This window comes from Taudactylus pleione, unplaced genomic scaffold (genome assembly GCF_031769625.1).
Source record: "Taudactylus pleione unplaced genomic scaffold, aTauple2 ptg000345l, whole genome shotgun sequence".
Lineage (NCBI taxonomy): Eukaryota > Metazoa > Chordata > Amphibia > Anura > Myobatrachidae > Taudactylus > Taudactylus pleione.
In genome coordinates, this window is record NW_028284746.1 from 3,259,759 (window position 1) to 3,287,343 (window position 27,585).

At 43.7% G+C, this 27,585-nt stretch overlaps 1 protein-coding gene across 1 annotated transcript in view; it reads right to left on the reverse strand.

Moving 5' to 3' along the window:
* The window catches only part of RNF180 (ring finger protein 180), a 94,563-nt gene that overhangs the window by 53,640 nt on the left and 13,338 nt on the right, over positions 1-27,585 (reverse strand). Inside the window, 2 exon segments of the mRNA XM_088444064.1 lie at positions 17,559-17,709; positions 22,848-23,023. Coding sequence (XP_088300190.1) covers positions 17,559-17,663 — 105 coding nt within the window. The 5' untranslated portion in view covers positions 17,664-17,709; positions 22,848-23,023.

Here is a 27,585-nt window from a genome sequence, read left to right on the forward strand (position 1 = left end):
TCAGTCAGTGTTGAATTTCCCATTAGGCACATGAGATGTTCCTAAGGGCACTTCTTGCTTGGTGTTGGCACTCAGATGCATGTTTTATTATGGTCAGTCCCAAATTAACCATTAACAACAGAATATTTGCACTGTACAATACTGTATGCCACCTTGAGTGGAGTGTGGACCAGTAGGATATGTACAGACTGCCCCTGTACTCAGTAAATATTGTCTGCTATAGACAGAGAGCCGTAATACAAACACCTTACTTATGAAACTGCCACCACTGATGGAAACGATTTAAAGAGGCCACTGGTCCTCTATTGTCCCAAGAATTGCACAGGCTCGGCAACAAGATTCCCACGCAGTTAATCTTTTGCTTAACCACTCCACAACAGCGCAGACTCTGCGTCCCAGATGACCACACAGTTTGCTGAGACCAACCCTCTGCTTCCCGTACTTAACAATAAGTGTAATGTCACCCTAGCGGACTAATAGTCTCTTCAAAGACTAGGTTTCGGAGCATATATGAAACAAACTAATAAAGAATACTTTACAGTAAAAGGAGTACAATGCTTAAAAAAGAATGTTACAAAGAAAAGAATGGCTACAAAGTTACATACAGTACATGTATAGCAATATTAAATAAAAATGGTAGAGGTTGACTTACAGACTGTGATCGCGGTGAGTGACAAAATATGTGGGTCCCAGGGACCCTCCACTTTAAAAAAATAGGGTCCTACCTCACCATTTCTGTGTCCCATCATAATTTATGCTTTAGAGCTCCCCATATGCCTCTCAGACCTCCCCTAACCCCTTACATATGATGCCACACAGCCATGCCCGGCCTTTAAACATTTTGCCACACAGCCATGCCCGGCCTTTAAACATTTTGCCACACAGCCATGCCCGGTTTTTAAACATTATGCCGCACATTAATGCCTGGTCTTTACACATTATGCCATGCAGTAATAGCCCTTACAAATGATGCCACACAGTCATGCCCGGGATTTACACGTTATGCCGCACATTAATGCCCTTTACACATTATGCCGCAAATTAATGCCCTTTAGTCCCTCTATGCAATGCCCCAGCAGTAGCCCCCCTATGAATTGCCCCCAACAGTAGTCCCCCTATGCATTGCCCCCAGTAGTAGTCCCCCCCATATGCATTGCCCCCAGTAGTAGTCCCCCCCATATGCATTGCCCCCAGTAGTCCCCCCCATATGCATTGCCCCCAGTAGTCCTCCTATGCACTGCCCCCAGTAGTCCCCCTATGCACTGCCCCCAGTAGTACCCCTATACATTGCCCCCAGTAGTAATCCCCCTATGCATTGCTCCCAGTAGTAATCCCCCTATGAATTGCTCCCAGTAGTAATCCCCCTATGAATTGCCCCCAGTAGTAACCCCCCCTCTATGCAGTGCCCCCAGTAGTAACCCCCCCTCTATGCAGTGCCCCCAGTAGTAACCCCCCCTCTATGCAGTGCCCCCAGTAGCAACCCCCCCTCTATGCAGTGCCCCCAGCAGTAGTTTACCCTCTATGCATTGCCCCCAGTAGTTTACCCCCTATGCATTGCCCCCAGTATTGGCCCACCTATTTGCCCTTTCACACCTTCAATTGGGCCTAATGCCCCCTATGTAGCCCGGGCCTTGTGCCCACCTATATACCCTCAGGCCTATTGCCTGAATTTATCCCACGGGCCTAGTGCCCGACAACCCTGGTGGTCGAGGGAGGGGTTAAATAGCGTTGGCCCAAGGCCGACTTCCCATACGGTGGAAGAGGTTGCGGGGGGGAGCTTCGTTAGCTCTTTTTCTTTCCAACCCTGCAGTCCTCATCGGTCCTCAGCTTAATTCTTCTGCCGCTGGCCCAACCTGGCCAGCGGCGCTGCCTCTTCCTTTCTTCCTCCTTGATCGCGCCGTCTTCTGGCCTATTGCGCGGCCGCCGGAACTGTTGCCGCGCTCTTGTCTTCGGGAGGTCTTCACTCCTCCCCTCCGCCGCTGGTACTGAAGTTACCGCTCAGCGGCATCTAATACAAGATGGCCGCAAGTGGGCGGGGCTATGACGCGGCGAGCCGTGATTGGCTCATCGCGTCTGCCTCCTATTGGCTGCTAGACAGCGAGCAGTGTTTGACTCGCAGCCAGTGCCAAACAACCGCCGCTGCTTGGCTTCAGGGCAGCGAATTCCGCACAGCTTGTGCCCGGAGCCAAGCTTCTCCCGCTGCCACTTTACCGCCGACACTGGTGGAAGGGACCAGGCAGTCCCTTCACCAGGTACCCGGTGGCTTACCCGGCGCTGGGAACAAACACACTGTCCTAGCACCGGGCACGAATGCTGTGCCGATGCTGGGATCGGCCACTTGATCCCAGCACGGCTTTCCACAGCAGCAGCCAATGAGAATCTCATTGGCTGCTCTAACAGACAGCCTTGTGTCTTTCTCAGGGGGACGCGCTGTGCTGCAGCCAGCTGTCAGGGATTGGCCACAGCACAGCGTGTCCCTGGGGACCCGGCTTCTTTAAAAAAGTCCCCAGTGCCAAATAGCGGGTAAAATACGCGCTATAGTTCGTATTTGCGAACACTGATAGAAAACATGCAGCGTTCTACCCAGGAGGAATGGTAAGGAATGCAGGTTAAACTTCAATGTGGCATTGATCCCCCAGTTTTGACCCCAAACCCAGGACTTCAATCCCTTTTATCAGAAGAGCATCACACCTCAGGTGATGTCATCACAGTCCGTTCTGATTGGTGGATGAGTTAATTGGAGGATAGGCACCTCCCAGCCCACTTTTAAATCCCTTTAAATTTAAACCAGAATAATCCTAACAACTTCCCCCGCGAATGGATTACCTAAAATATGGTGGTGTTAATCGTACTGGTCCTTATTTTAGCTATTATACAAGTGTAAATATTATGGGTTTGTCATAGGGCCTTGAGATATCTCATATCTTTAAAACTGTATGGCTCAGTGATCTGGGAATCGCACGCAACCTGAATATGGAGTCCAGTTATATGTATATAATTTCCCAAGCTTCCAGCCAGTGGCGGGCTGGGCCGGGGGGCAGGGTGCCATGTGCCCCCCGGGCCGCAGCGTCATGCGGGCCGGTGCAGTCTGTGTCACTGTGACACAGACTGCACCGCGAGTGTAGCGCTGGTCAGCGCTACACAGCACAAACACACAGCCGCCGGCGCCGGCAGCTGTGTGTTTGCTGTAATCAGCAGCCGCTGAGAGTCTGGTAGACTCTCATCGGCTGCCGCTGCTCCCACTGCGGGAGCCATCTTCTGGCTCCCGCAGTGGGTAATGGGAGAGCCGTCATCATGACGACGTCTCTCCCATAATGCAAAGCGGCCGGAGGAGCCGGTGGAAGCGTCGGGACCAGGGAGGTTCAGGTAAGTGTTTTATTTTATTTTATTAAGTCTCTCTCTACTGGGGGGGCACTATCAAGGGGGGGATTACTATGGGGGCACTACCAAGGGGGGGGGATTACTACTGGGGGCACTACCAAGGGGGGATTACTATGGGGGCACTACCAAGGGGGGGATTACTATGGGGGCACTACCGGGGGGGGGTTACTATGGGGGCACTACCAAGGGGGGGGTTACTATGGGGGCACTACCAAGGGGGGATTACTATGGGGGCACTACCAAGGGGGGGATTACTATGGGGGCACTACCAAGGGGGGGATTACTATGGGGGCACTACCGGGGGGGGTTACTATGGGGGCACTACCAAGGGGGGGGTTACTATGGGGGCACTACCAAGGGGGGGGTTACTATGGGGGCACTACCAAGGGGGGGATTACTAAGTGGGCACTACCAGGGGGGGGGGGATTACTATGGGGGCACTACCAGGGGGGGGATTACTGTGGGGGCACTACCAGGGGGGGGATTACTATGGGGGCACTACCAGGGGGTGGATTACTACTGGGGGCACTACCAGGGGGGTGGATTACTACTGGGGGCACTACCAGGGGGGTGGATTACTACTGGGGGCACTACAAGGGGGGGGACTACTACTACTGGGGGCACTACAAGGGGAGGGGACTACTACTAGGGGCACTGCATAGGGGGGAGGGGACTACTACTAGGGGCACTACATAGGGGGAGGGGACTACCACTGGGGGCACTGCGAGGGACCACTGCTGGGGGCTCTATATAAAGGGCAATACTGGGGGTACTGCATAGGGGGGAGACTACAACTGGGGCCACTATTTAAGGGACATTGCATAAGGGTTACCACAATTGGGGGAACTGCATGGGGGGGGTGGACTGCTACTGGGGGCACTGCATTGGGGGTACCACTATTGGGGTCAATATATAAGGGGCTTACTACTGGGGGCACAAGGGGCACTGAACAGGGGGGACCACTACTGGGGGCACGAGGGGCACTGCATAGGGGGGGGATCACTACTGGGGGCACTACTGGAGGCCTGCATAAGGGTGTTATCTCCTGTGGCACACGGGGGAACTGCATATGGGCACTACGACAGGGGGCTGCCCCTAATCTTTATTTTTACCTTACATTAATCCCATATGGACCCGCCTCCTCCCTGAAACACTTGAGGGGGGGGCGGCGCCATAGCACGCACGTTCTTCGGGCACCCTGGCCACACGCTACTCCTCTGCCAGGGCCGCCTGCATGCATTTGCCCCCCAGGCTAAAAGTTGCCAGCCAGCCCCTGCTTCCAGCTATCACTGATACATCAATTCTGTCACATAAACCATCCAAATATGACTTTGTTTGATCTGCTATATCCCATCACACCTGAATGTCAGCCTGATTACTATTTGCTTTACCCCATATGGTGCTGGCTGTCTATAGATACACACACAAAGGGCTGATGTCCTGGTGACAATTTTACCATAATTGAGTGGACACACAGATGGGCTCTGAGCTAGACAAATCTGTGTAGTTATCTCCTGACTTTGTTAACAGGCTAGTTTGAACATGGCCTGTCCCTGTTAATTTCATTACCTGGGCAAGACTCACCAAAATGCTTCCTGCCTTGTACACTTCCAAGAATAATTATGATGTGAGTCATATGACATTTAACAATTCTTAAAATTAAGCTGTGGCTCCGAAATGTAAAATTAGGCCTTTTCAGGAAAATACAGAGCTACGTTCCATTTGCATGCCATTAGCTTCCCATCTTTCCTGCCTTTCATTAACCTTTAACAGGACTCAAAGGATACATGACCTAATAAAGACAGTCAGCTCTCCTGCCCCTACATTTAGAAAACCAGTTATTCTATGGCTTTTAAATTACCACTCTGTTATGACATGAAACTATAATTCGCACTATGGGCCTGATTCAGAGTTGGGAATAGAGGGCCTGATTCAGACGGGTCGATGTTGGGCCAGTGCGCATGCGCACGACGGACCCGGCTCCGTCGTGCGCATGCGCGAGACCCAGATAGGGACGGGCAAGCCGTCGCTATGGGTCTCGCTACAAAGGGGCCGTGCTGTCGATGGTGAGTGACAGCACGCCCCCTTTGGTGGGCGTGCCGGGGGCGTGGCTGGCCAGATGGAGGCGTTCCCATGGGAACGCCTACCGTCTGGGGCTGGCCCCACTGACAAGTGATGTCAGTGGGAGTGCTTTTGGCTCTGATAGAGCCAAAAGCACTCCAGGGCTTGCGGCAGCGAGACCCTACCACAAAGGTCTCATCGCAAGCCCAATGGTCGTGATGGTCTTGACCATCGCGACCATCTTTTTCGCCGCTCGCTATAGCTGTGGGTGGTCACCTACAGCTATAGCTATAAAAAAAGAGAGGGAGGGCACTGATTCAGAGCGAGCGCTCTGAAAGAGCGTCCGGCTCTGAATCAGGCCCAGAGAGAGCTCTCTCTCTCAACTGATCATCTTGGTGAAACCATGTTGCACTGCAGGTGGGGCAGATTTAAAATTTGCAGAGAGATTTAGATTTGGGAGGGAGACTGACATCTAAATTGTAGAGTAATAATAAAGCTGTGCAGTATTTGTGGGTTACATATAAAAGCAGCCAGTATTTACCCTACATGCAAAAAAGATATATATATTTACACCCCTTGCATTGCAACATGGTTTGCCCAGGTACACAGTTAAGTGCTATCTCTCTCTCTCTATTCCCAACTCTGAATCAGGCCCTATGTGCCATATCGCTATATTCCTCACAAATATGTATACATAATTAAAGTAAATTTAAATGCCATAGCTCATGGCTTGTTTTATCATTATATTAAACATCCAATCGCCAAATTATTGCTTATAACCAAACAATAAAATTAGGCAGTGGGGACAGCCATTACTGGTGCCTTGGAGCACCATGACCCCCAAATCCACCCCTGAACCCAGCTCTTTTCAGTATACAAGGCATAACTAGAACAGCATAATTTATCTGCAACACATCCAAGCAACAAGGATCATAACACAGAAGAAGAAAGAGAAAACATAGGTAACACATTGAAGTCAAACTACCTAGCAACCATTTCCTCTCAGGTACGAGAGGGAAAACTGTTTGTTATTAGGTTACCCTTGATCTATTAGAGTAAGTGAGGAGAGGTATTAAACCTTTGAGAGAGATAGGGAGATATGTATCAAGAAAATTGAAAACCCATTAATATTTCGCAATAAATATTGTCAGAATGTAAGAAGCAGTTCCACTATAATTTTCAAATTTTTTTTTGCGATATTCAAAATTGGGAAGTTTCTATTTTGTATGGGAAGTGAGTGGGAATCGTATGTATCATTCTCAGATCATCGAGAAATCTACCCAGTGTGTAATGTGTATTATATACAGCAGCTACTGCTGGCGTTAATAGGAAAAGACCCTCTGATCGATCAGTGGAAAGATTTTAATACTATATAAACAAATAATTAATAATTAAATGACCATTGGTTTGTAATATCTGATGAAGGAGTTCACTAATTAAGGATGTTTCTATGGTGAAGACCATTGACTACAGCACACAGAGGAAAAAACAATGCCTCCTGCACCTGTTTCACCTGAAAACACAGCCCAATAAATATTCTAAATATGAAAACTTTGGCACTGCTGATGTATTTCCTAACTTATATCTGTACATGTCACTTACTTTCTTTTGTCACCTTATTCTGTCAGGAGAGGAAACCATTCGTCCGCTCTGTAACTTTGGCACTGGGCATGTCCAACACACAAGCAGGTCATGCGCAGTTCATTTTTCTTTAATCAGAATTCTAAAACTAAAATGCGATCTTATCGCATTTCAGGGAGTTTATCGTTTTCTTATTCTGACTGAAATAAATAGGATGATAAATTTTACGGAAATTAGTCCAAAATGTACATTTGATGGAAAATCTCAGGGATTTAACGCAAGTGATACATATCTCCTATAAAGTGTAGATGTTGCCTATAGCAACCAGCTTCTAACTTATTTTATAAACTGTGCTAGATAAATGATAGCTGGTAGCCGAATGGTTGTTATGGGCAGATTCTCTACTTCACCTCTCTATAAGGTTCAATACATCTTCCAGAGTGTCTGGGGAGATCCGATCAGAACATTCCTTACACTGCCTCTGGAGTACTTGTGGTGCCTTGAGGTGCGGGGAAGCTGGAAGTGCCAAGTAGACCTCCCCAAGGCCCTTTGCCTCCATCAAGGACTCTGCTCTGGCCTCTCCTGGGCCATGCTCTTTCCTTCTCTGCTTTTTTGAGAGCGGTTACACTGGGTACAGGTATGTCCTCCTTATACACTATTACTGAAGTCGCGCCAAACAGCCATCTCAGTATGCCAGGTCCCGTGCAACTGCTAGAGTAGAGAGTCTTTGTCGCCCGAAAATGAGTCTTAGTCGCAATTGGATGAGACAAACCATTTCATATAACACTTGTATATCTGTGTGCTACTTAGGGCCTGATTCACTACCGTACACAAATGCGTATGCAATAGCTATTACGCACGCAGTTCAGCAATAGTATGCTAATCCATTGCGATCGCACTGCATAGGGATGCCCACTTTACTCAGCACACATTTGCAATGTTTAGCAAGACTGCGAAACCATCCGTACAATCGAGTACCATCGCAGCCTCACGCAATGTTGCACAAGCCCTGACCTTAATCAGAAATTGCTAACTACCACGCACGCTATGAGACCTCAGGCTGCGTAGGCCATCGCAGTGGATAATTTATGCACGCCCCTGCAACGGCGTGCAAACGCACTGGCACACAACCGCGTTTCCCAGACCAACCTCCCATCATCACCCACAAATGGCAATTCCTGTTAATCCCTCTGCAATAGGTCTGCATAGCCTCTGCGATTGCAGTCCCGATCGCAGTGGGTAGTTCGCGCACTGCAATGCATACACATGCGCAGAGCACAACAATCGGCCGATTGTGTACGTATTTCCAGTTGCATACGATATTGAATCAGGCCCAGAGACTGAATCTGTATGCGAAGTGCTACGATGCTGCGGTCGCGGCTTTTTTTCACGCACAGTAGCATTGCATCTGAGTCTTTATACGATGCACACACAGATATACAAGTGTCACATATCATATTAATCATTGCAGGCTGCAGGATTGGCTTATCCGAATGCAACTAAGATGCATTTTAAGGCGAAAAAGACACACAGCACATGGTGAGTCACATGGGACCTGGTGGCGCATGAGGCTAGGAGGAGTACACATCTATACACATATTTTACTACGATACCTTCCCTGACCTTACCAAACAGATAATTACTGATTTCATCATGACGACATCACCAGGTTACACGGCACTCTCTTTCCACTGGCATCATCAGAATGTTGACAGCCAAATTGTCGACACCCCCCAATTTTAGGGTTAAGGCATACATACACCGGAGGCGTTGCAAAGGTGAGTTTATAGGCGAAGCAGGTGGATGTGACTGCTACACAATGCAGAGATTACTGCAGTAGGGGGCAGGCCCATGATCACGCAATTCAGCTCGAATCACCCACTTGTAATGTATGTGGGGGGCTGCAGGGGAAAAGTGGACGCCGGTGGAGAGGGGGCGCGGGCGGATTTTCGGGAGCCTCCCGGCCATTCCACCCTGGGGCGTTTCTAGAGAGGAAGGGGCCCGTGTGCAGTCTCCGACACGGGCCCCCTCCTCTCTGCCCGGCAGCGCACTGAGCTGTGCGCGGCCAGTGCCGGAGTTATAGACTCTGGGCACTAGAGTGCGCCCAGAGTCTATAGAGTATGCGCAGGTCACTGGGAAAATGGCCGCGGTGGCCATTTTCCCTGTACTGTGCATGCACAAACGATGGGAAAATGGCCGCAGCGGCCATTTTCCAGTCGTTTTTACAGCGCCGGACCCCCGCCCGACGTGGGACTCCAGCGAGGTAAGTCAAACTATGGGTGCAGGGTGTGTGGTGCGGGGCCCTTCTGGACCCAGGGGCCCGTGTGCCCCGCACACCATGGTCCCATTATAGATACGCCCCTGATTCTAAGAGAATATGCAATTATGGGTTAGGGTTAGATTAGGGTTAGGCTGCAATTAGGGAAAGGGTTAGGTTTAGGGTTAAATGAAAAGTGTATATATAAATCGCATGCTGTCGTCATTCTGAGTGTCAACCTAATATACCACAATCAGCAGTAGGTTGTACCATGATTTCCTTTTAAAGTGAAAACTTCCTTTAATATTAAGAATCTACAGAAGAATAAATGCTTTATTCTTGGAATAAAACATTTTTTATTCAATAGTGTTTAATATATAATTCTAACAGTAAATACATCTTGCCAGGATGGGGCATAGTAAATGGAAGCCAAGTTGCTACTTCAAGTTACATTTTTGAAGGCAGCTTCAATTACCGTATATATAACATAGCTGAAATTCAATGCTCACTGTTTTCTTTTAAATAAAACATGATCTGTCACATCTTTCTAGATCTATTGAGCAAGCAATATACTTCCAATCAAAGTGCAGGTTTTGACCCGTGTTTAACCATCTATTTCTAAACACAAGCTGCTGAAAGCAGTTTTAAATATAAATTAAGCAGCCCAAGGTGATCCAGCAAAAATACATAAATAAGATTTTTAGAAAAAATGAGCCGTGATTGATTTGAATCAATGTACAGTAGCTGTAGCATATTATATTCTAGCCCCATCATGAAATCACACTTTTCAAGCTTGCTCTCACTTGCTTTGAATGCCCGGTGTTAATACAAATGTCATTTAGCTAGTGCTTAATGACATGTGACAAGAACAACATTAATATATTAAATTTCTACAGGGTTCTATAGCTCCCAGTCGGATTTGTTGGCGTGAATTCCTGCGGAGGGGTCACATTCCTCAAGTTCACAATAAATAACAGGAAGATACTTGTATAATCATGAAAAGTCACCAGTGGGAGCTGGAGTGCGAGGAACATGGAATGCCTTTCATTGCAAAATACAATTTAAAAGCACAGTTTTATGAGTTTTTTTTTCCCCATGCTGGGGCAACCTTGAGATCACTACCACTGTTTAAATGAATCTCAGGGATTAATGTTTTGGGTGTCAATGCTATGCAATGTGGCTGCATCAGTCTGTGCAGGAGAGTAGCATCCAATTAGTGATCTGCAATACACATCCCACTGGGTGTCGAGGGTCCTGTGACTTTTGCTAGATGGGAAAATCTAGGCAATGCAAAGATACATATCAACCGTTTCGGGGGAAACACACAAAATTTTGTTCGTCACAATGGGAAATATCGGAAACCTAGAGGTGGATTTAATTATTATAAAATATCTCGCATTGCGCTTCCCTTCTATGACAGTAAACAATGGTCCCTATGATGTTGTTTTTTAAAAAATTGCATAAATTCATAAGTCCCAACAAAGAGGCTAAAGAGAGACATAAATGTAGATATACCGTACTTTCTTACGTATATTTAAAAAAAAAAACAGGTTACACAGCTACAGATGTGCCCCCGCCTCTCAGCCAATGAACACTCAACCAAAGCATTTATTTAGGAAATGCAGCAGCTGAGCCCCTCATTAGTGAAGTATCGTCCTTAGAGGACTGTCCCTGTCCGTGGGTTTGGGTAAGGCGTTTTTTATTTTCAGAAGATGCTGAATGCCTACAGGGACTGAAGAGGACAGAAACAAGGGTTAGAGGAGTATGGAATTTTTTTTATTTTTTTTTACAGGTGCCGTGGGTTCTACTGGACAAGTGGACGGACGTAAATGGCTACAGGGATTCTAGGTGAGTATGCGTGAGTAAGGTGTGGATGTGCATGTATGCTTTAGTAAAATTTTACTGTCATGGTGTGTGTATCTTGTGGTTATTTTAAATATTTATTTTTCAGGTGAACTAGAGGTACCAGCAGGCCCTTAATGTCCTACATGCTGGTACTTGTGGTTCTCCAAGTACCGGCATGCGGGGGTGGCTTGCTGGGACCTCATGTTCTCCAGCAAAAGACAATATTATTAATTCTATATTTTACACACACACACACATTTACACAATCAACCTGGCACTCACCAGCCAGGGGTGCCGGGGATAGCCCCGGGCTATCAGTCCAGGTCTGGGGTGCCCTGGAGAGGGTGGAACCTTTTTCTTGGGGGGCCCCCACCTCCATAGGGATCCTCGGCCTGAGATGACTAGTGGTCAGGTGTAATGCTTTGGCCGGTAAACCCGGTGAAATGGTTGCCCAGCTGTGGAATTACACCCCCGCTAGAAAGAGTCTGGGACCCTTACTCTTTTTGACCTGTGTATTTCCACAATTAGGACCAGCTCAGAGGCTGGTGCTGGTCCATGAAATACAGGGGAACCCTACACCTTTTTTCCCTTGTATTTTAAGAACCAGGACAAGCTCAACAGAGCCTGGGGCTGGTTATGCTTGTGGTGGGCTGGTTATGCTTGTGTTTACTATTTTTTTAACATAGAGAAGCCTTCACGGATCTCAGTGATCTGTGAAGGCTTCTGTATAACTCGGTCCTTTAATGCTAGTCGCATAAAAAGTTCAGACATAGGGGAAAACTCGCACAGACTTGCATAATGTAGTAGCCTGTAATAAAATTCACAAATTCGCAGACTATTACATATGGTGACTTGTGGGACAAACTCAGACCTTTAAATGTGTGAGAAGGTCCAAGTTTGTTCCGCAGGAAAAACTTGGACCCTATTACATTTACCTCAATGTCTCTTAGCAGGCCTGCTTCCTCTTTCCCCAGGTAGTGAGACAGAGAGTAAAACTCCTGATACACTTTTATCAGCCTCTTACAGGTGCATGTACTAATTAGTCTGTTTTCAAGATGTTAATTATCGGGGTCCGTTCTAAACATTCTAACTCGATGCAAGCGCCGGAGCAATTCATCATTGCTCCGGCGCGGAGACAGTTGATCTGAAAATTATCTGTCTCCCCGAAGTGTTCCACTGCTACTCTCGGAGCAGTGAAACTTTTCACTGCTCCTTTTTGAGTGGTGTGACAAGTGCACATTCGTGACCCGACGTCTGGTGGGTTGCGAGCCCAGAGTGGGAGCATTCGCCATCTGAAGATGGTGAGAGCTCCATCACTCAAGCTCTGAAAATTTTGTACTTTCGGAGCTTGATGAATTGTCTCCATACTAGTGTATTATGACAGCTGGCCATTCTACAAGAGGAAGGTAAGCAGAAGATATCTGTGATACTGTATCTCCTGCTTTACCTACTTGACGAATGGCCCGATAACTAAATTTCTACAATTGCAGGTGAAAATGTTAATTTTCACCTGCTTTTGTAGACGTTAAATGATGATAAATAGACCCCTAAAGCCCTGAAGACCCGAAATGGGCCTAATGGTTGGAGCCCATCCTCACTCTCCATCCTTAACCCCAGGAGCCCTTATCCAGCTATCAAGTCTGTTTTGAAATCACAGACATTTTCCTGGGGTTTGTAAGACATATAGGTCAGAAACCTGGGACAAATATACCAGTGCTTTTGTCATATATATATATATATATATATATATATATATATATATATATAATGACAAAAGTACAACCAAGGTAGCATGAACTATAACATAATCTACTCATGCATATAAAAGAATATAGAGATTTGAAACAGAATCAGTTAACTAAAAAGGTATTTATCAAAATGCCCAATAACAATACTAATTTTTCTTTATTGCTGAAATCGTGAGAAAGATTTATCGGTGAAAGCTGGCACAGTAAAAAAAGTGGGAGACACCTATAGAAACCGTTGTAATTCCTACACCGTTCACCTGATTTGGATGTAATTACCCTCAAATTAAATCTGAAAGTCTGCAGTTAAAGCACATCTTGTTTGTTTCATTTCAAAGCCATTGTGGTGGTGAATAGAGGCCAAAATATAAAAATTCTGTCAATGCTCCAATATTTATGCACCTGACTGTATATCTGTACAGTAGCGGCAACCTGCAGCGAGATGTATAATTATTTTGTGGTGGTGCCATAAGGGCCTAATAATGAATAGGCCTCTAAAAGATGAAAAAAAAAACAAGAGATATTTTGTAGGCAGGGTAATTGTAAGATTGTGTTGTTCATATTAATGGAATACTATATGAAAGTCTCGCCAAGTTCGTATCCCAAAATGAGGCAAAACGTCATATTCCTGGCGTCGGATCTCGCATGTTTTGGATTGCATATAAAAGTCCCTCGTGATCGGGGGCCATTTCACACAGGAGATCAGAGGGAGAGGGTGTAGGAAGCACTGTGTTATGTGTTACTGTTTATTCATTGTTAACTTAGGGGCACGGTGTAATTTCACAAACTTCACAAATCCCTGAGTAGGGGTATATTTACTAAAGTGTGGGTTTTAAGAAGTGCAGTTGTTGCCCATAGCAACCAATCAAATTCTAGCAATTATCTTTAGAAGGTGGTAGATAAATAAGTAGAATCTGTTTGGTTGCTATGGGCAACAACTCCACTTCTAAAAACCTGCACTTTAGTAAATATACCCCCAAGTGTGTCCACAAGTGCTATGTGTGAGTCTGACATTTCTGACAATGTACTCCTAGAGTAGCCTTCTTCCACCATTTTCACGGACTCTGCAAATGTGAGGATAAGCAGCAGTAAAAGTAAAAATGGTAAATTAGAAATTGAAGATTCTACTCTGAAGTGCAAAAGTATGAGGGAGATATTTGTGCATCTGAGGATGATGATGATGTTGTATGTGTAAAAGTAAGTCAGTTACCAATGGCAGCAGTTCTTGTCTGTGATAAGAAGAAGGTCATTGTCATGCCTGGGAAGACGACCAAAAAAAGCCACATTCTTTTTACCCAAATCCTGCAACATTTGTTAAGCCATCTGTCCCATTTGTGAAGCCAAATTGAGTAGAGGTGGGGATGGTAACCATCTATGAACCTCCTTCCTTTAATTACTTCATTTGCAGTGAGTTCATGCAAATTATTTGGAAAAATCTAAAAAATCCTGCAAAAAAAATAACAGTCCAGTATCAGCTGCCAGCACCATGGATAGATCCCAGCACATGCAATCTCCACTGTCAACACCTTCATCATCAATTTCTTCATTAATGATCAGAGGTTGTCCTCTTAACTCCTCCCCTATCCAGCATTCCTCAGAAGAATCCTTACGCACTAGGGCTGCTGCTGAGGGTGAATCTTCATCCCAGAAGGGGACCAAGAAACAACAATTAACTGTGAAACAATCCTTTGCAAAACGATGCAAGTTTGAAAGATGCCATCCAGTTGCACAGTGGATCACTGAAGCCATAAAGGTTCTGCTAATATTAGATCTGCGTCCAATATCCGTCATCAATGCATCTGGTTTTTAGACAGTTAATTGAGGTCCTATAGCCATACTACCAAATTCCATCTCGATTACATTCTACCAGAACAGCAATTCCTCACCTGTACCGGGACGTTAAAAAAAAAAAAAATAGTTCTTGGCCTAGAAAATGGCATTAGCCCATGATCCACTTAACCACAGATATGTAGACAAGTGGTACTAGTCAAACTAAAGATTGCATGACTGACAGTCCACTGGGTGGGTGCATCGCCTTCAGCAGCAGCAAAAGCAGTATCTAACACACAATGCTGGCTTATTCACAGGTAGGCTACTCTCAGGTTAACACTGGTAGTGAAGCCAGTGATACAGTTACAAAAACTCAGGGATGTCATATCAAAATGTCTAACCCCACTAGGATTGTATTCAGGATTTGTCTTTCCCGATATCGCAAGTACAGTAACATTGTGAGAGCATTACATCTGGGTGTATTTGAACACATCCAATGTTTTTCCTACAGAATACACTTGGGAGGTTCAGAATTTTTTTTTTTTAAATAAAGGGGCATGAAGGAGATGCTGTCTGTGGTTTAAAATATTTGTGGACATTTTCGTCATTCAGCAACCACATGTAGAAGATTGCAGAGGCTACAAAAACAGTTCAATTTCCGATGCCACCAACTGAAGCAAGAGGTAGTGACCAGGTGGAATTCCACCTTTTATATGCTTCAGCAAATGGAGTAACAGCAAAAAGCCATCCAAACAAGCCATGACACCGAGAGAGAAGGGAGAATGTACCTTAGTCCAGCACACTGGAGAATACTTTCTGTTTTATGCAATCTACTTAAACCATTTGAATTTGTATCTAATGGAGTGAGTTTAGACACAGCCAGCTTGAGTCAGGTGATTCCCTTAATAAAACTAATGGAAAAGCAGCTAGAGAAACTGAAGGAGATGAAACAAAATGATTCTGCTAAGTGCGTTAGATTTCTACATCAAGTTCTTTTTTTGCTTCACCAGGACCAAAGGGGTTGTCAAGATCTTGCAATTGGATCACTACATTTTGGCAACCATGCTTGATCCTAGGTTTATAGGAATCCTAGGTTTATGTTGTATGTAATGTCTTTCTTTCCAACTGACACAGATCTTAAGAGATGCAAAGCGTTTCTTGCCAGCAAGTTGTCAGCTCAAATAGCACATAACACGATGATGTTTTCTTCTTTAGTTTATCCTGCAAATGCTTCTGTCAGGAAAAAACTGACCATTTCCAAGAGATCCACACTTGGGAAGTGAAAGATAGGTCATCTTGCACCAAAGTGGACTTGCACCAAAGTGAAACAAAATGTTGACATTTGGTGAGGCTTAAAAGAATTGCCCACAATATTTTACACCTTTACTGTGATTTAGTTTGATACACTAAGCATCAATATAATAGTGGAGAATTATATTAATGACAATGTACAAATTAGCATGTCACACATTCCTTTTGATTACTGAGTGGAAATAAGGCAATTTGGAGCCTTATGCACAAACTAGTTTTGGTGTACTTAAGCTGCCCACCCTCTAGTGTGTACTTATAAAGATCATTTAGCACAGTCGGAAAACCTTGTGAGCAATCGGCGAAGAAGACTACTTCCTCAAAATGTGGAAAAACTCATGTTCATAAAAATGAACTACAAATTCTATGAAGAGAACCTTTGCCGCCAAATGCAACAAAGTACAGAGACTTCTGTAACAGTGGATTCCAGTGAAAATGAGCCAATATTGTGTGATGATGATGTTAACACTAATGAGGATAAGGAAGATGAGGATGATAATGACATCTTCCCAGTGTAGAGTTGATTAACAATGCTGTTAGCCGCCTAAAACCAATTGGTAACTTATTTTGTGGGGGCCCAAACAAACCAAGCTGTTCAGCAACAAAAACGGCAGTCCCTGTTGCTGAAGTGCTTGGTTTGTTAAACTGTGCATATCCTTTTTAATATACAACATAATCCCAAGGACAGTTCCATCTTGCACCACTTTTTATTTCATTATGGGCTATATTTTTGGGGGGCATTGGTAACTTTCTGTTTTGCATAGAGAAATATTTTTATTGGTTATTGCTCTAATACATTACTAATTTGTAAAACATTTTTATCCAGAAATAATGTGGTGACTCACAAAAACAATTAATAATAATACTGCATTATGGAGCATATTTAGTATTATTCAGTAATATGAATAAACAAGATATATTGTATTAATTTATGGCCTTTTCTCAGTTTCTACAAAACAAGGCCACATCTCAAATTAAATTTTCTTAATCAATGAAGCAATCGAACAGTCAGTCATTTACCTCTCTTCCACTACATACATCAACTCCATTTCCCTGTACTGCCCTCTAACCTAGTTTTTGATTAATGACAACATTCTTTCTATTGTGTCGTATAGTTTATTAAACTGCCATTCTGTCTGCAACTGCTGTGCCACATTTCATACATGTGCTATATTCTTTTAAACTGCCAAGTGTTTGTGCCTCTGCTCTTTTGCTTAGTTTAGCCAGCTAGCCTTTGGCGAATATTGGTAAACAAATTTGTGAGCTGTGAGGTGGTCAAAATTAACTGGAAATTAATGTTATTGAGATAAATACTGTAGGAAGAAAAACAGGCCCAAATTACATGGGTGAGGGTGGTTTTGGCAAGCCAAAACACAATGATGAATTACAACGAAAACCAAAACATGGGGGTTCACGCAAATTTCTAGTTTAAATTGATGGTAAGAGGACAGCAGGAGTGAGTAACAATGTTCTCCAGCATTGTTTCAGTTGAAAAATTGTGATGTAGGAAGGGGACAGTCAGTAAAGAAAGATGAAAGAATCTTGACCATACAGAATATGGACCATACATCCAGTAACATTATAGCGAAAATAACATTTCTTGGACTCACCTGAGATGTTTTAAGTTCTTGATCATTGATGAGGCAGTCTGAGTTTGCTACACACTTTCTGCATTTCCAGCAACGCATAAGTACTGATTCTCCTTTATGGCTCATTTCATGTGTCTTATTATTTTATTGGCTTTTCAGGGCATAAAAAATTCTAAGAGTATGCAAAATGCAAATATATTAGTATTGTTGAATTATTGACTTTTAATATTGACATTTGTTTCTCATTTTAACCTTTTTGCTACGAATACATTTTTATCCCCTCTGTGCTTAATTTGGCACCTTTTGGGATGGTTGCATTACTTGAATTTTCATTAATGTTAATCATTTGTTTGTGCAGTACCCACTCAAATAGCACTTTGTATTTTACATAAGTGCCATTAGTTTATTTATAACCCAAGACTAAAATGCACAGTCGGGTTTTTTTCTACACTGTTGCATTAACATTTATACATATAGACTCATTCTAATTTTATTTATGTAGTGGGTATGTTGTCTGCGCTCACAAGTGAGTCATTTCGGAATCAGGCCCAAAACTAGCTATTTGTCCCCAAAGAAATTAACAATCTGGACAGGTCAAGTCTACCATATCCAAATATTCCGAATTACAGAATATTCGGAAATACAGATTTTTTTTTTTAGCATGACTGAGATAGTGAAACCTTTGTTTTTTGATGGTTCAATGTACACGAGCCTTGTTTAAGGCACAACATTTTTAAAAATAAAGTATAAAATTACCTTCAGGGTTTGGGTATAAGGTGTATATTAAACATAAATACATTGTGTGTTTAGATTTGGGTCCCATTCCCAAGATATTTCATTATGGTATGCAAATATTCCAAAATACGGAATACTCTGATATTCAAAATACATACAAGCATTTTGGATATGGGAGACTCAACCTGTAGTAAGAATCATCACTACAAAGTTATAACTTTAGAACCTCCTCATTTTTAATACAACCTTTTTCATTTTTTTATCCAAAAATATGGCTCCTTTTAGATTAAATAAGTCATGAGAGAAAGGAAACATTGGGATCATATACATTTCAGGCATTACATTAGTTTTTAATGGCAAAATTCTACTTGTACAAGTAAACCAGAAGGGGTATATTTACCCCTAGCAACCCACTGCCCATAGCAACCAATCAGATTCCACTTATCATTTATCTAGTACCTTCTAGAAGATAATCACTAGAATCTGATTGGTTGCTATGGGCAACAACTCAACTTCTAAAAACCCGCACCTTAGTAAATATACCCTGCAGTGTGCCTAGATGGTGTAAAACTTCTCTGGATCCCTTTCTGGAAGCTGGCGAGCGTGCTTACACAATCCAATGGCCGCGCATTCACAGTGCATAAAGCTCTTTTACTGCCACACTAAACAATCGGTGAAGGAGCTGCCAAAATGGAAAAGTTCCTTGCATACAGTCTTTATTGGAAGCAATGTCCCAGTGTGACTTCAATGCTTCAAAAAGACATCAGCTATTGCAGCAAATAGCAACAAGTACAGATGTTAATTAATGGGGCAAAAATGTGAGAAATGCCAAATAGGTACTGTAGGGGGTCTATTAATGGCCCTTCACATTTTGTCACTGTTTAGTATAAATCTAATTTTCTCTGCATATATAACTAAAGCTTTTAGCAAGCTTACTGATGTCATAACCTGCTCGAAAGTCCTATGACAGTAAAAAACGAGTTAGTTATAGAGATGAACGGATTGGTTCCTGTTTGGTTACTGTATGTTCGGTTCTGAAAAACGCCATCTTATTGGCTATCCGGCTCTCACGTGTTTTGAATAGCCAATAAGATAAATCCGAACTTGTCAAAAAGAACTAGTAGAACTGAACCGCTCATGTCTAGTTAGTTGGGTGTTCAATGATCACTAAATATAACATTTTTATTCACTGCTGTAACTAGTTATTTGTGGGCCCCGCAGCAACATTTGTAATGGCCTCATATACTGAGCAATAGCAAAAAAATAAATAAACCTTAAATAGAAAGGAAACTTGGGATAGACAAGGAAGACAAGCCCATCCACCAGATGTGGTCCTCATAGCAGCTGCACATATGGTAGTTATGCCCTTGGTTTTATTTTAGGTATGAAAATAAAACCCACATATACAGTAAGCCTGTTTAGTTATAAAGGGGTCTATTCAGCAATAATTTTTTTTCATACAAAATGCGGAAACCATAATTTTAAAATTTTTTAAGTAAGTCCACTATTCAGCAATGGGTTAATGGATAAGATAACGTAATTATTTAATCCATTAATTCCCATATTGCTGAGTACCGCACTGTAAAGCCACGTATCCACATGCCGATAATGAACGATAATGACCGCTATCGTTCAGTCGTCCATTAATCGTGCATAAATCAGGCAGTCTAATGTCGGAAACGACCAGCAATGCGCACTCCCGCTGGTGGTTTACGGCATCAACCATTGCCTGAATATGCCGGTCAATCTGCCAATAACGACAGATTGACCATGTTCAGGGATGAGGGAGGGTGCCTACACTGAATGACATATCGTTGAGTGTAGGCACTACAGGGAATGAGGAACGACTGTACGATGTCGTAATCGTACTGTCTTTCCTAGTCGGCAAGTGGATACGCACCTTAAGGATCATGACATTGATCTCTATAGTGCTTTAAAGCTATTCAGCAAAGCAAAAAGCTTTAAATTACTTGAAAAATATTTACTTTCTATAACGCCATCTCAGAATGGCGTTATATGAAGGAAATACTTAAATTTCCCAAAAACTGCCGGAACAGAGGGAGATTTTACCTTAAGTCCCTGCAGGATCTTGAAACTCCGCCCAGTCTCCGTCCCTGCTTTGCAGTGGCCGCCGTGGGTAAGTACATCTGTATAAATTTATATTTAAGTGCTTTTATATTTAAAATTGATTTATAAATTTTAAATATAAATAGCATATAAATATAAATGTATACAGACTAATGCAGTGTTGGCTAACCTTGACACTCCAGCTGTTGTGGAACTATATATCCCAGCATGCCCTGCCACAGTTTTAGCATGCCCTAATAGCAAAATTGTAGCAGTGCATGCTGGGTTATGTAGTTCCATAACAGCTGGAGTGTCAAAATTAGCCAACACTGGACTAACATAAAGCCTGTGTACACATTTCAATCAATTTGGACAGGTTTGACAGGCTCTAGAGTGACTTACCTGTTGTCGGTCACCGCAAATCAGGGAAGGAGACTATTCGGAAGCGCATGACAGAGCATGCACAGTAGCAGTAACAGAAGGTATTGTTTTCGGGATCCTGAAAACAATGCCTCCTGCAACATTGCAGGGACAGCGTGCATAAAAAATGCTGAATAGCAGCCATAAAATGTAATAATTGATAAAAAATTGTGACAATGTTATGTGATAATATTCGTGGGCAACATCATTACTGTTACTGAATAGACCTATTAAACACGCAAATTACTCATGACCACTCCCTGCACATTCCTCTCTGAAAGCATTAAAATATGCCCCCTCCTCTGCATTGGATTGTAAGCTCTCCTGCATGATATTTGATGTGTTAGGTACAGCATAACGTTTACGCTGTTTAATATGTTCCTACTTTGCCTGCTGTTTATCTGTGTGATATGCTGACACTACACTGCATATTTTTGTGATCATTAATATTCATTTTTAATTAGCAACAGGTTTCAATAGAAGCCACAGATTTACAGATTAGCGACAGGCTATTATTAAGGTTTATTAGGGCAATGTACTGTGGCCCTCATTCAGAGCCGCTCGCAAAAAGCGAGTTCTCGCTCTGAATCAGGGCGGCCGCTTTTTTTTTTTTTTAAACCAGCCTCCTGGCCACTCGCATAGCGGCCAGGTGATGATCGCGACCATCAGGCTTGCGACGAGACCCTTGTGGTAGGGTATCGTTCCCGCAAGCCCCAGTGAGCTTCCTAATAGAGCAGTAAGCATCACTAGTGATGTCAGTAGGGCCGCCCTCAAACGGCAGGCATTCTTTCGGGAACGCCTCTGTTTGGCCAGCCACCCCCCCTCCCCGCCTACAAAATGGGACGAGCTGTCGATCAACATCGACAGCTGCCCCGTTTGTAGCGAGCCCCAGAGCAAGTGAATTTCTCACTCGCTCCGGGTGCTTGCGCATGCGCATTGTGCACGCCGTATGTGCGCAGTGCCCCACCATCGACCCACTTGCGAGCACATAGCGCTTGCAAGCGGGTCTGAACCTAAAGATTTATGGGAGTGACTTTTTCAGATCTCAACTAAAGGTGCGTACTCACGGTACGATATCTATGAACGATATCGATATCGTTCAACGATATACATCGTTCATTTTTATGCAGTGAAAGACCAACGATGCGCGTTCCCAACGATATCTACGATCGTTCGTACATGCAGGCCAACTTGCACGATATTATCAACTTTGCCTGTTCAGAGATGTGGCAGGATGACTTCACTGAAAGATATCTTTCAAGTCGTTGGTAGTACAGATCGTACCGTGTGTATGCAGCTAAAATTCCACTGCGTGTACTTCAGATGTATTGCACGAGACATAGGGTCTGATTCATTAAGAATCGCTATTGCTGCGATCGCAGCTCTAATCACTCACAGGTCTGCTGTAAAAATATGCTAATTTTTTTTGCTATCGCTATGCCATCGCACTGCCAGCATAGAGACACCCACTGCAGTTATGTCATATCCGTAATACCTTGTAAACTTTCATAAACATCGAGTACCATCGGCCCCTCATGCAGAATTACAGCAGCCCTGACCTTAGTTAGAAACTCCCGCAGTGAGTACTCAAGCTGCGTATGCAATGGCTAATTTATGCACGCCCATGCAACAGCGTACAAACGGTCAGGCACGCCTGCGTTTCTCCGACCACCCCTCCGTCACCGCCCCCAAACGCTCACTGCCTGTCACTCACTCTGCGATGGCTCTGCGTGGTCTCCGTGATCACATTGTGATCGCAGTGGTGCCTTTGCGCACTGCGCTGCATACACAACAATCGCCCGTCTGCGTAAGCTTTAGCAGCAGCGATCCTTGATGCATCAGGCCCATAGTTTGCTTTACAACTGAAGTCAAATCATTGTGCAATGTTTTTAGAATATTATTCCTGCATGAGGCAATGTACAGTTTACTATTCATTTAATTTCCTCCTATACGTCAACAAAAATAGTGATTTATCAAAATTCCCAAGTTGCAGTGTTCATTAATGAACTCAAGCTTTATATTGAAACTATACTGTATAGTGTTACTTGTCAAACAAATTAGGAAATATGTGTAGCAATATAACAGTACCTTTTCATGGACAGAGGTTTCCTCAGTGAACTCGGTGGAAGCCTCCAGACTGAACATATGTGATGTTATCACATGAGTGCTGTCATTGTGCCCAACAACAACATGTAACGTCACAGCAGAGTATACCCATTTACACGCTGCACTAAGTACTTCCTCACTGGAGAGACAGGACAGCCCTTGGAGAAGAGTCACATGGTTAGATCGGCCATTCACAAAATGGTAAACGTTGCTATGGTTTTTTTATGCTGTGTTATGAGTGTGTCATTATTGGATTTCAGCTCCCTCTTATGAAACATTATATGAGTCATGCACATACTTGTACAGAATAGATATAGAAGTATAGCAGCTAAGCTTTTTTATTAGACCAGCATTCAAAAAAAAGACACTCAGTAGCTGAACATACTAAAGCCCACACATTCCTGATTTTAACCCTATCGCTGCTGGTTTTCTTTTAACCCCCTATGCTGAAACTCTCTTGACACCCACACACAATTATACTTTTTTTTTAGATAACGCTATGTAACAATTTTTTTGTCCTTGGATAACAAGTGCTGTTTCTTAATTGCTTACAGTATGTCTCAAAAGTACGAAAAATGGTATTTATTCCCCTCAGACTTTGCTTTTGTGACCAGGACCTTTTATACTGTGAAATTAACCTATTTCAGATGAGAAAAAGGCAAATTTGCATTTTGTTTTGCACAATGTGAGAAAAAAACCAAAAACAAGGTATGTATGAAAACTAACATATAAAGTTATACAAATATGACCACAAAAGAATTAGAAGTGAGCAGCTTTTCGAGATTTACTATTAAACAGTACATCACTTTCACGAATGAGCAGGGGCATAACTAGGGTGGTGCAACATGTACCACGGCACAGGGCACCGCAGGACGGGGGACGCTCTTCGGGCCCATCAATTTTCTGTTTATAATTATTCTCACTTGTAAGTTCCTTTTCTTTTATCCTCGGGATCTCCTGGCTACCCCTATCTTCCCCTGACCAACTCCCCAAGCACCTTTGCCTTGGTGTCCCTGCTGTCCCAAAGGCAAGGAAAGCAGGGAAACTTGGTAGGGATGCGGCTGAATGCTCTGTCCTGGCAACGGCTATCATGTACACTAAGCTGCTCCCCGGTGAGCTTACTGTTCCCGCAGACTCCCGGCAATATGAAGCAGCATTTGGAGGTACAGTCAGTATTATTGGGCTCCCCTCTGGCAGAGTTGGAATGCCCTGCAGCCCCCGTGTTGAAGCTGCACTGAAGTATCAGAAATGTCCTGGAAAATTAGAACATTTCAAAATATCTCTGACCAGGTCACAAAAGCATAGTTTGTGTTATGGGAACTCTCCAGACAGGCTCTAGAGTTACTTACCTGTCGTCGGTCACCGCAAATCAGGGATGGAGACTATTCGGAAGCGCATGACTGAGAATTATTATTATTATTATTATTATTAACAGTTGCTTATATAGCGCAGCATATTCCGTTGCGCTTTACAATTGGAAACATTTATAGAACAAAACAGGGTAATAACAGACAGACATAGAGGTAAGAGGGCCCTACTTGCAAGCTTACAATCTACAGGGAAATAGGCATTGATACACAAGGATAGGTGCTATATATTGCAATTTGGTCCGGCCAGAATGCAGAGTTTCTTGGTGGGCTGCATGATCCAGTCACACAGGAATGTCAGCCAAATGTCAGGAGTATGTGAAGGAAAGACAATATGTGAGGTTATGTGTGGACTGTGAGAGGGGATGTAATAAGACATGGAAGCTATGAAGGTTATGTGGTCGGTTCTGGAATCTGATAAGCTTGTCTGAAGAGGTGAGTTTTCAGGGAACGCTTGAAGGATTGAAGACTAGAGGTAAGTCTTATTGTGCATGGTAAGGCATTCCATAGAGTGGGTGCAGCCCGAAGAAAGTCCTGTAACTGTAAATGGGAGCAAGTAATGCGCGGGGATGAGAGACGCAGATCTTGTGCTGAGCGGAGAGGTCGGGTTGGGAGATATTTTGAGATGAGTGAAGAGATGTATGTTGGTGTAATTCCGTTAATGGCCTTATGTGTAAGTAACAGTATTTTGTATTGAATACGGTGGAAAACTGGCAACCAATGGTGGGACTGACAGAGCGGGGCAGCAGACGATGAACGTTTGGCAAGGAAGATAAGTCTTGCAGCTGCATTCATAATGGATTGTAATGGTGATAGCCTGTTTTTGGGAAGACCAGTAAGGAGACTATTGCAATAGTCAATGCGGGAAATAATGAGTGCATGGATTAGAGATTTTGCAGTGTCTTGTGTGAGATATGGTCGAATTTTATATATGTTTTTTAGATGTATGTAACATGATTTTGAGACAGATTGAATGTGGGGAACAAAGGACAGTTCAGAATCAAGGATGACACCAAGGCAGCGAGCTTGTGGGGTGGGGTGGGGTGGATTTTTGAGTTATCAACAGTGATAAAGAGATCAGATTGGTAACTGTTATTGGCCGGTGGAAATATAAGTAATTCTGTTTTAGAAATATTAAGTTTCAGGTAGCGAGATGACATCCAAGATGAAATGGCAGAAATACATTCAGTGACACGGACCAATACAGATGGTGATAAATCTGGAGAGGATAGGTAGATTTGAGTATCATCCGCATACAGATGGTACTGAAATCCAAAAGAGCGGATTAGTTTGCCAAGAGAGGTGGTATAAATTGAGAATAGCAAAGGACCTAAGACAGAGCCTTGCGGTACTCCAACTGATAGAGGTAGCGAAGAGGAGGCAGAATCAGAAAAACAGAAAAAGAGCGATCAGATAGGTAGGAAGAGAACCAAGAAAGAGCTGTGTCCTTAAGACCTAGGGATTGTAATGTTTGTACGAGAAGAGAGTGGTCAACAGTGTCAAAAGCAGCAGAGAGATCTAGAAGAATTAAGAGTGAGTAATGGCCTTTAGCCTTGGCAGTGACCAAATCATTTACTACCTTAGTCAGTGCTGTCTCTGTGGAGTGCTGGGAACGAAAGCCAGACTGAAGTGGGTCCAATAAGTTGTGGGTGTTAAGAAAGTGTGTGAGGCGGGTGTAGACAAGTCTCTCCAGTAGTTTGGAGGGGCATGGGAGCTGGGAGATAGGACGGTAATTTGAGAGAGTGTTAGGGTCAGAATTTTGTTTTTTCAGAATGGGAGTAATCACTGCATGCTTGAACAGTAATGGAAAGATGCCAGTAGAAAGAGAGAGATTACAGATTTTAGTTAGGGTTGGGATGAGCACAGGAGACAGAGCTTTACTAATCTGTGAGGGTATAGGATCTAGAGGAGAGGTAATAGAGTAGGAGGATAAGAAGAGTGTAGATACTTCATCTTCATTTGTGGGGTCAAATGAAGAGAATGTGCCAGAGGGTTCAGGTAGGGAATTGAGTAGGTCACTAGCTGAGGAAGAGAATAACATTTCATTTCGGATATTATCAATCTTGTCCTTGAAATAGGAGGCAAGATCTTGTGCACAGATAGTAGCAGGTGGCTTGGGTGAGGGAGGGGTAAGAAGCAGTTTAAAAGTATTAAAAAGTCGCTTGGGGTTAGAGGCTTGAGCAGAGATAAGAGATTGGAAATATGTTTGCTTGGCAGTGTCCAGAGCAGTACGATAAGAGCTGTAGATAGACTTATATGTGAGGAAGTCGCGTGGAGTGCGAGACTTTCGCCACTGACGTTCTACTTTACGTGAGAGTTTTTGTAGATGCCTTGTTAAGTTAGAATGCCACGGTTGATGTCTAAGTCTACGTGGTGTGTGATGGGTAGCTGGAGCTACTTCATCGAGGGCTTTTAATAGAATCTGGTTTAGGTGTGATGCAGCAGTCTCAGGAGAAGTAAGTGCAGAAATTGGTGAGAGTCGTTGTTGTAGAGAGGTAGATAGTTGTTGAAAGTTAATTGCATTAATATTTCTGCGGGTTTAGGAGGTTTGGTTGATTTCATTGACATTGAGGTTGATGTAATGGAGGAAAGTGTGCAGGTGATAAGATTGTGATCTGAGAGAGGGAAAGGAGAACTAGTGAAATCAGAAACTGAGCATAGTCTGGTAAATACAAGATCAAGGCAGTGGCCCTCCTTATGAGTAGAGGAGTCAGTCCGTTGGGAGAGGCCAAGAGAGGAGGTTAGAGAGAGTAGTTTGGAGGCATGAGGAGATTGTGGACTGTCAATGGGGATATTGAAATCACCCATAATGATGGTGGAGATGTCTGAGGATAGGAAGTGAGGGAGCCAGGCTGAAAAATGTTCCAGAAATTGTTGCGGTGGCCCAGGCGGGCGATAGATAGCAGCAACTCGCAGAGAGAAAGGGGTGAAAGTCCTGATAGAATGTACTTCAAATGATGTAAATGTGAGTGAAGGTACCTGTGGGAGAACTGTGAATGTGAAAGATTGGGAGAGTAATATTCCTACACCACCTCCTTTACAATTGCTAGGCCTGGAGGTGTGTGAGAAGTGTAGGTTACCATGTGAAAGTGCAGCAGGGGAGACAGTGTCTGATTGTGTTAGCCATGTTTCTGTTATTGCCAGAAGGTTGAGGTTAGTTAAAATAAAGAGGTCATGGATGGATGTTAGTTTGTTGCAGACAGAGCGTGCATTCCATAAGGCACATTTTAGTGACTTGGAGGGTGAAGGGAGGCACGCAATATTTATGAGGTTAGCTGGATTTATAGTTCGTTGTGGGTGTGGCATGTGTGTTGGGCCTGGATTTGGAGATATGTCACCAGCTAATAGAAGCA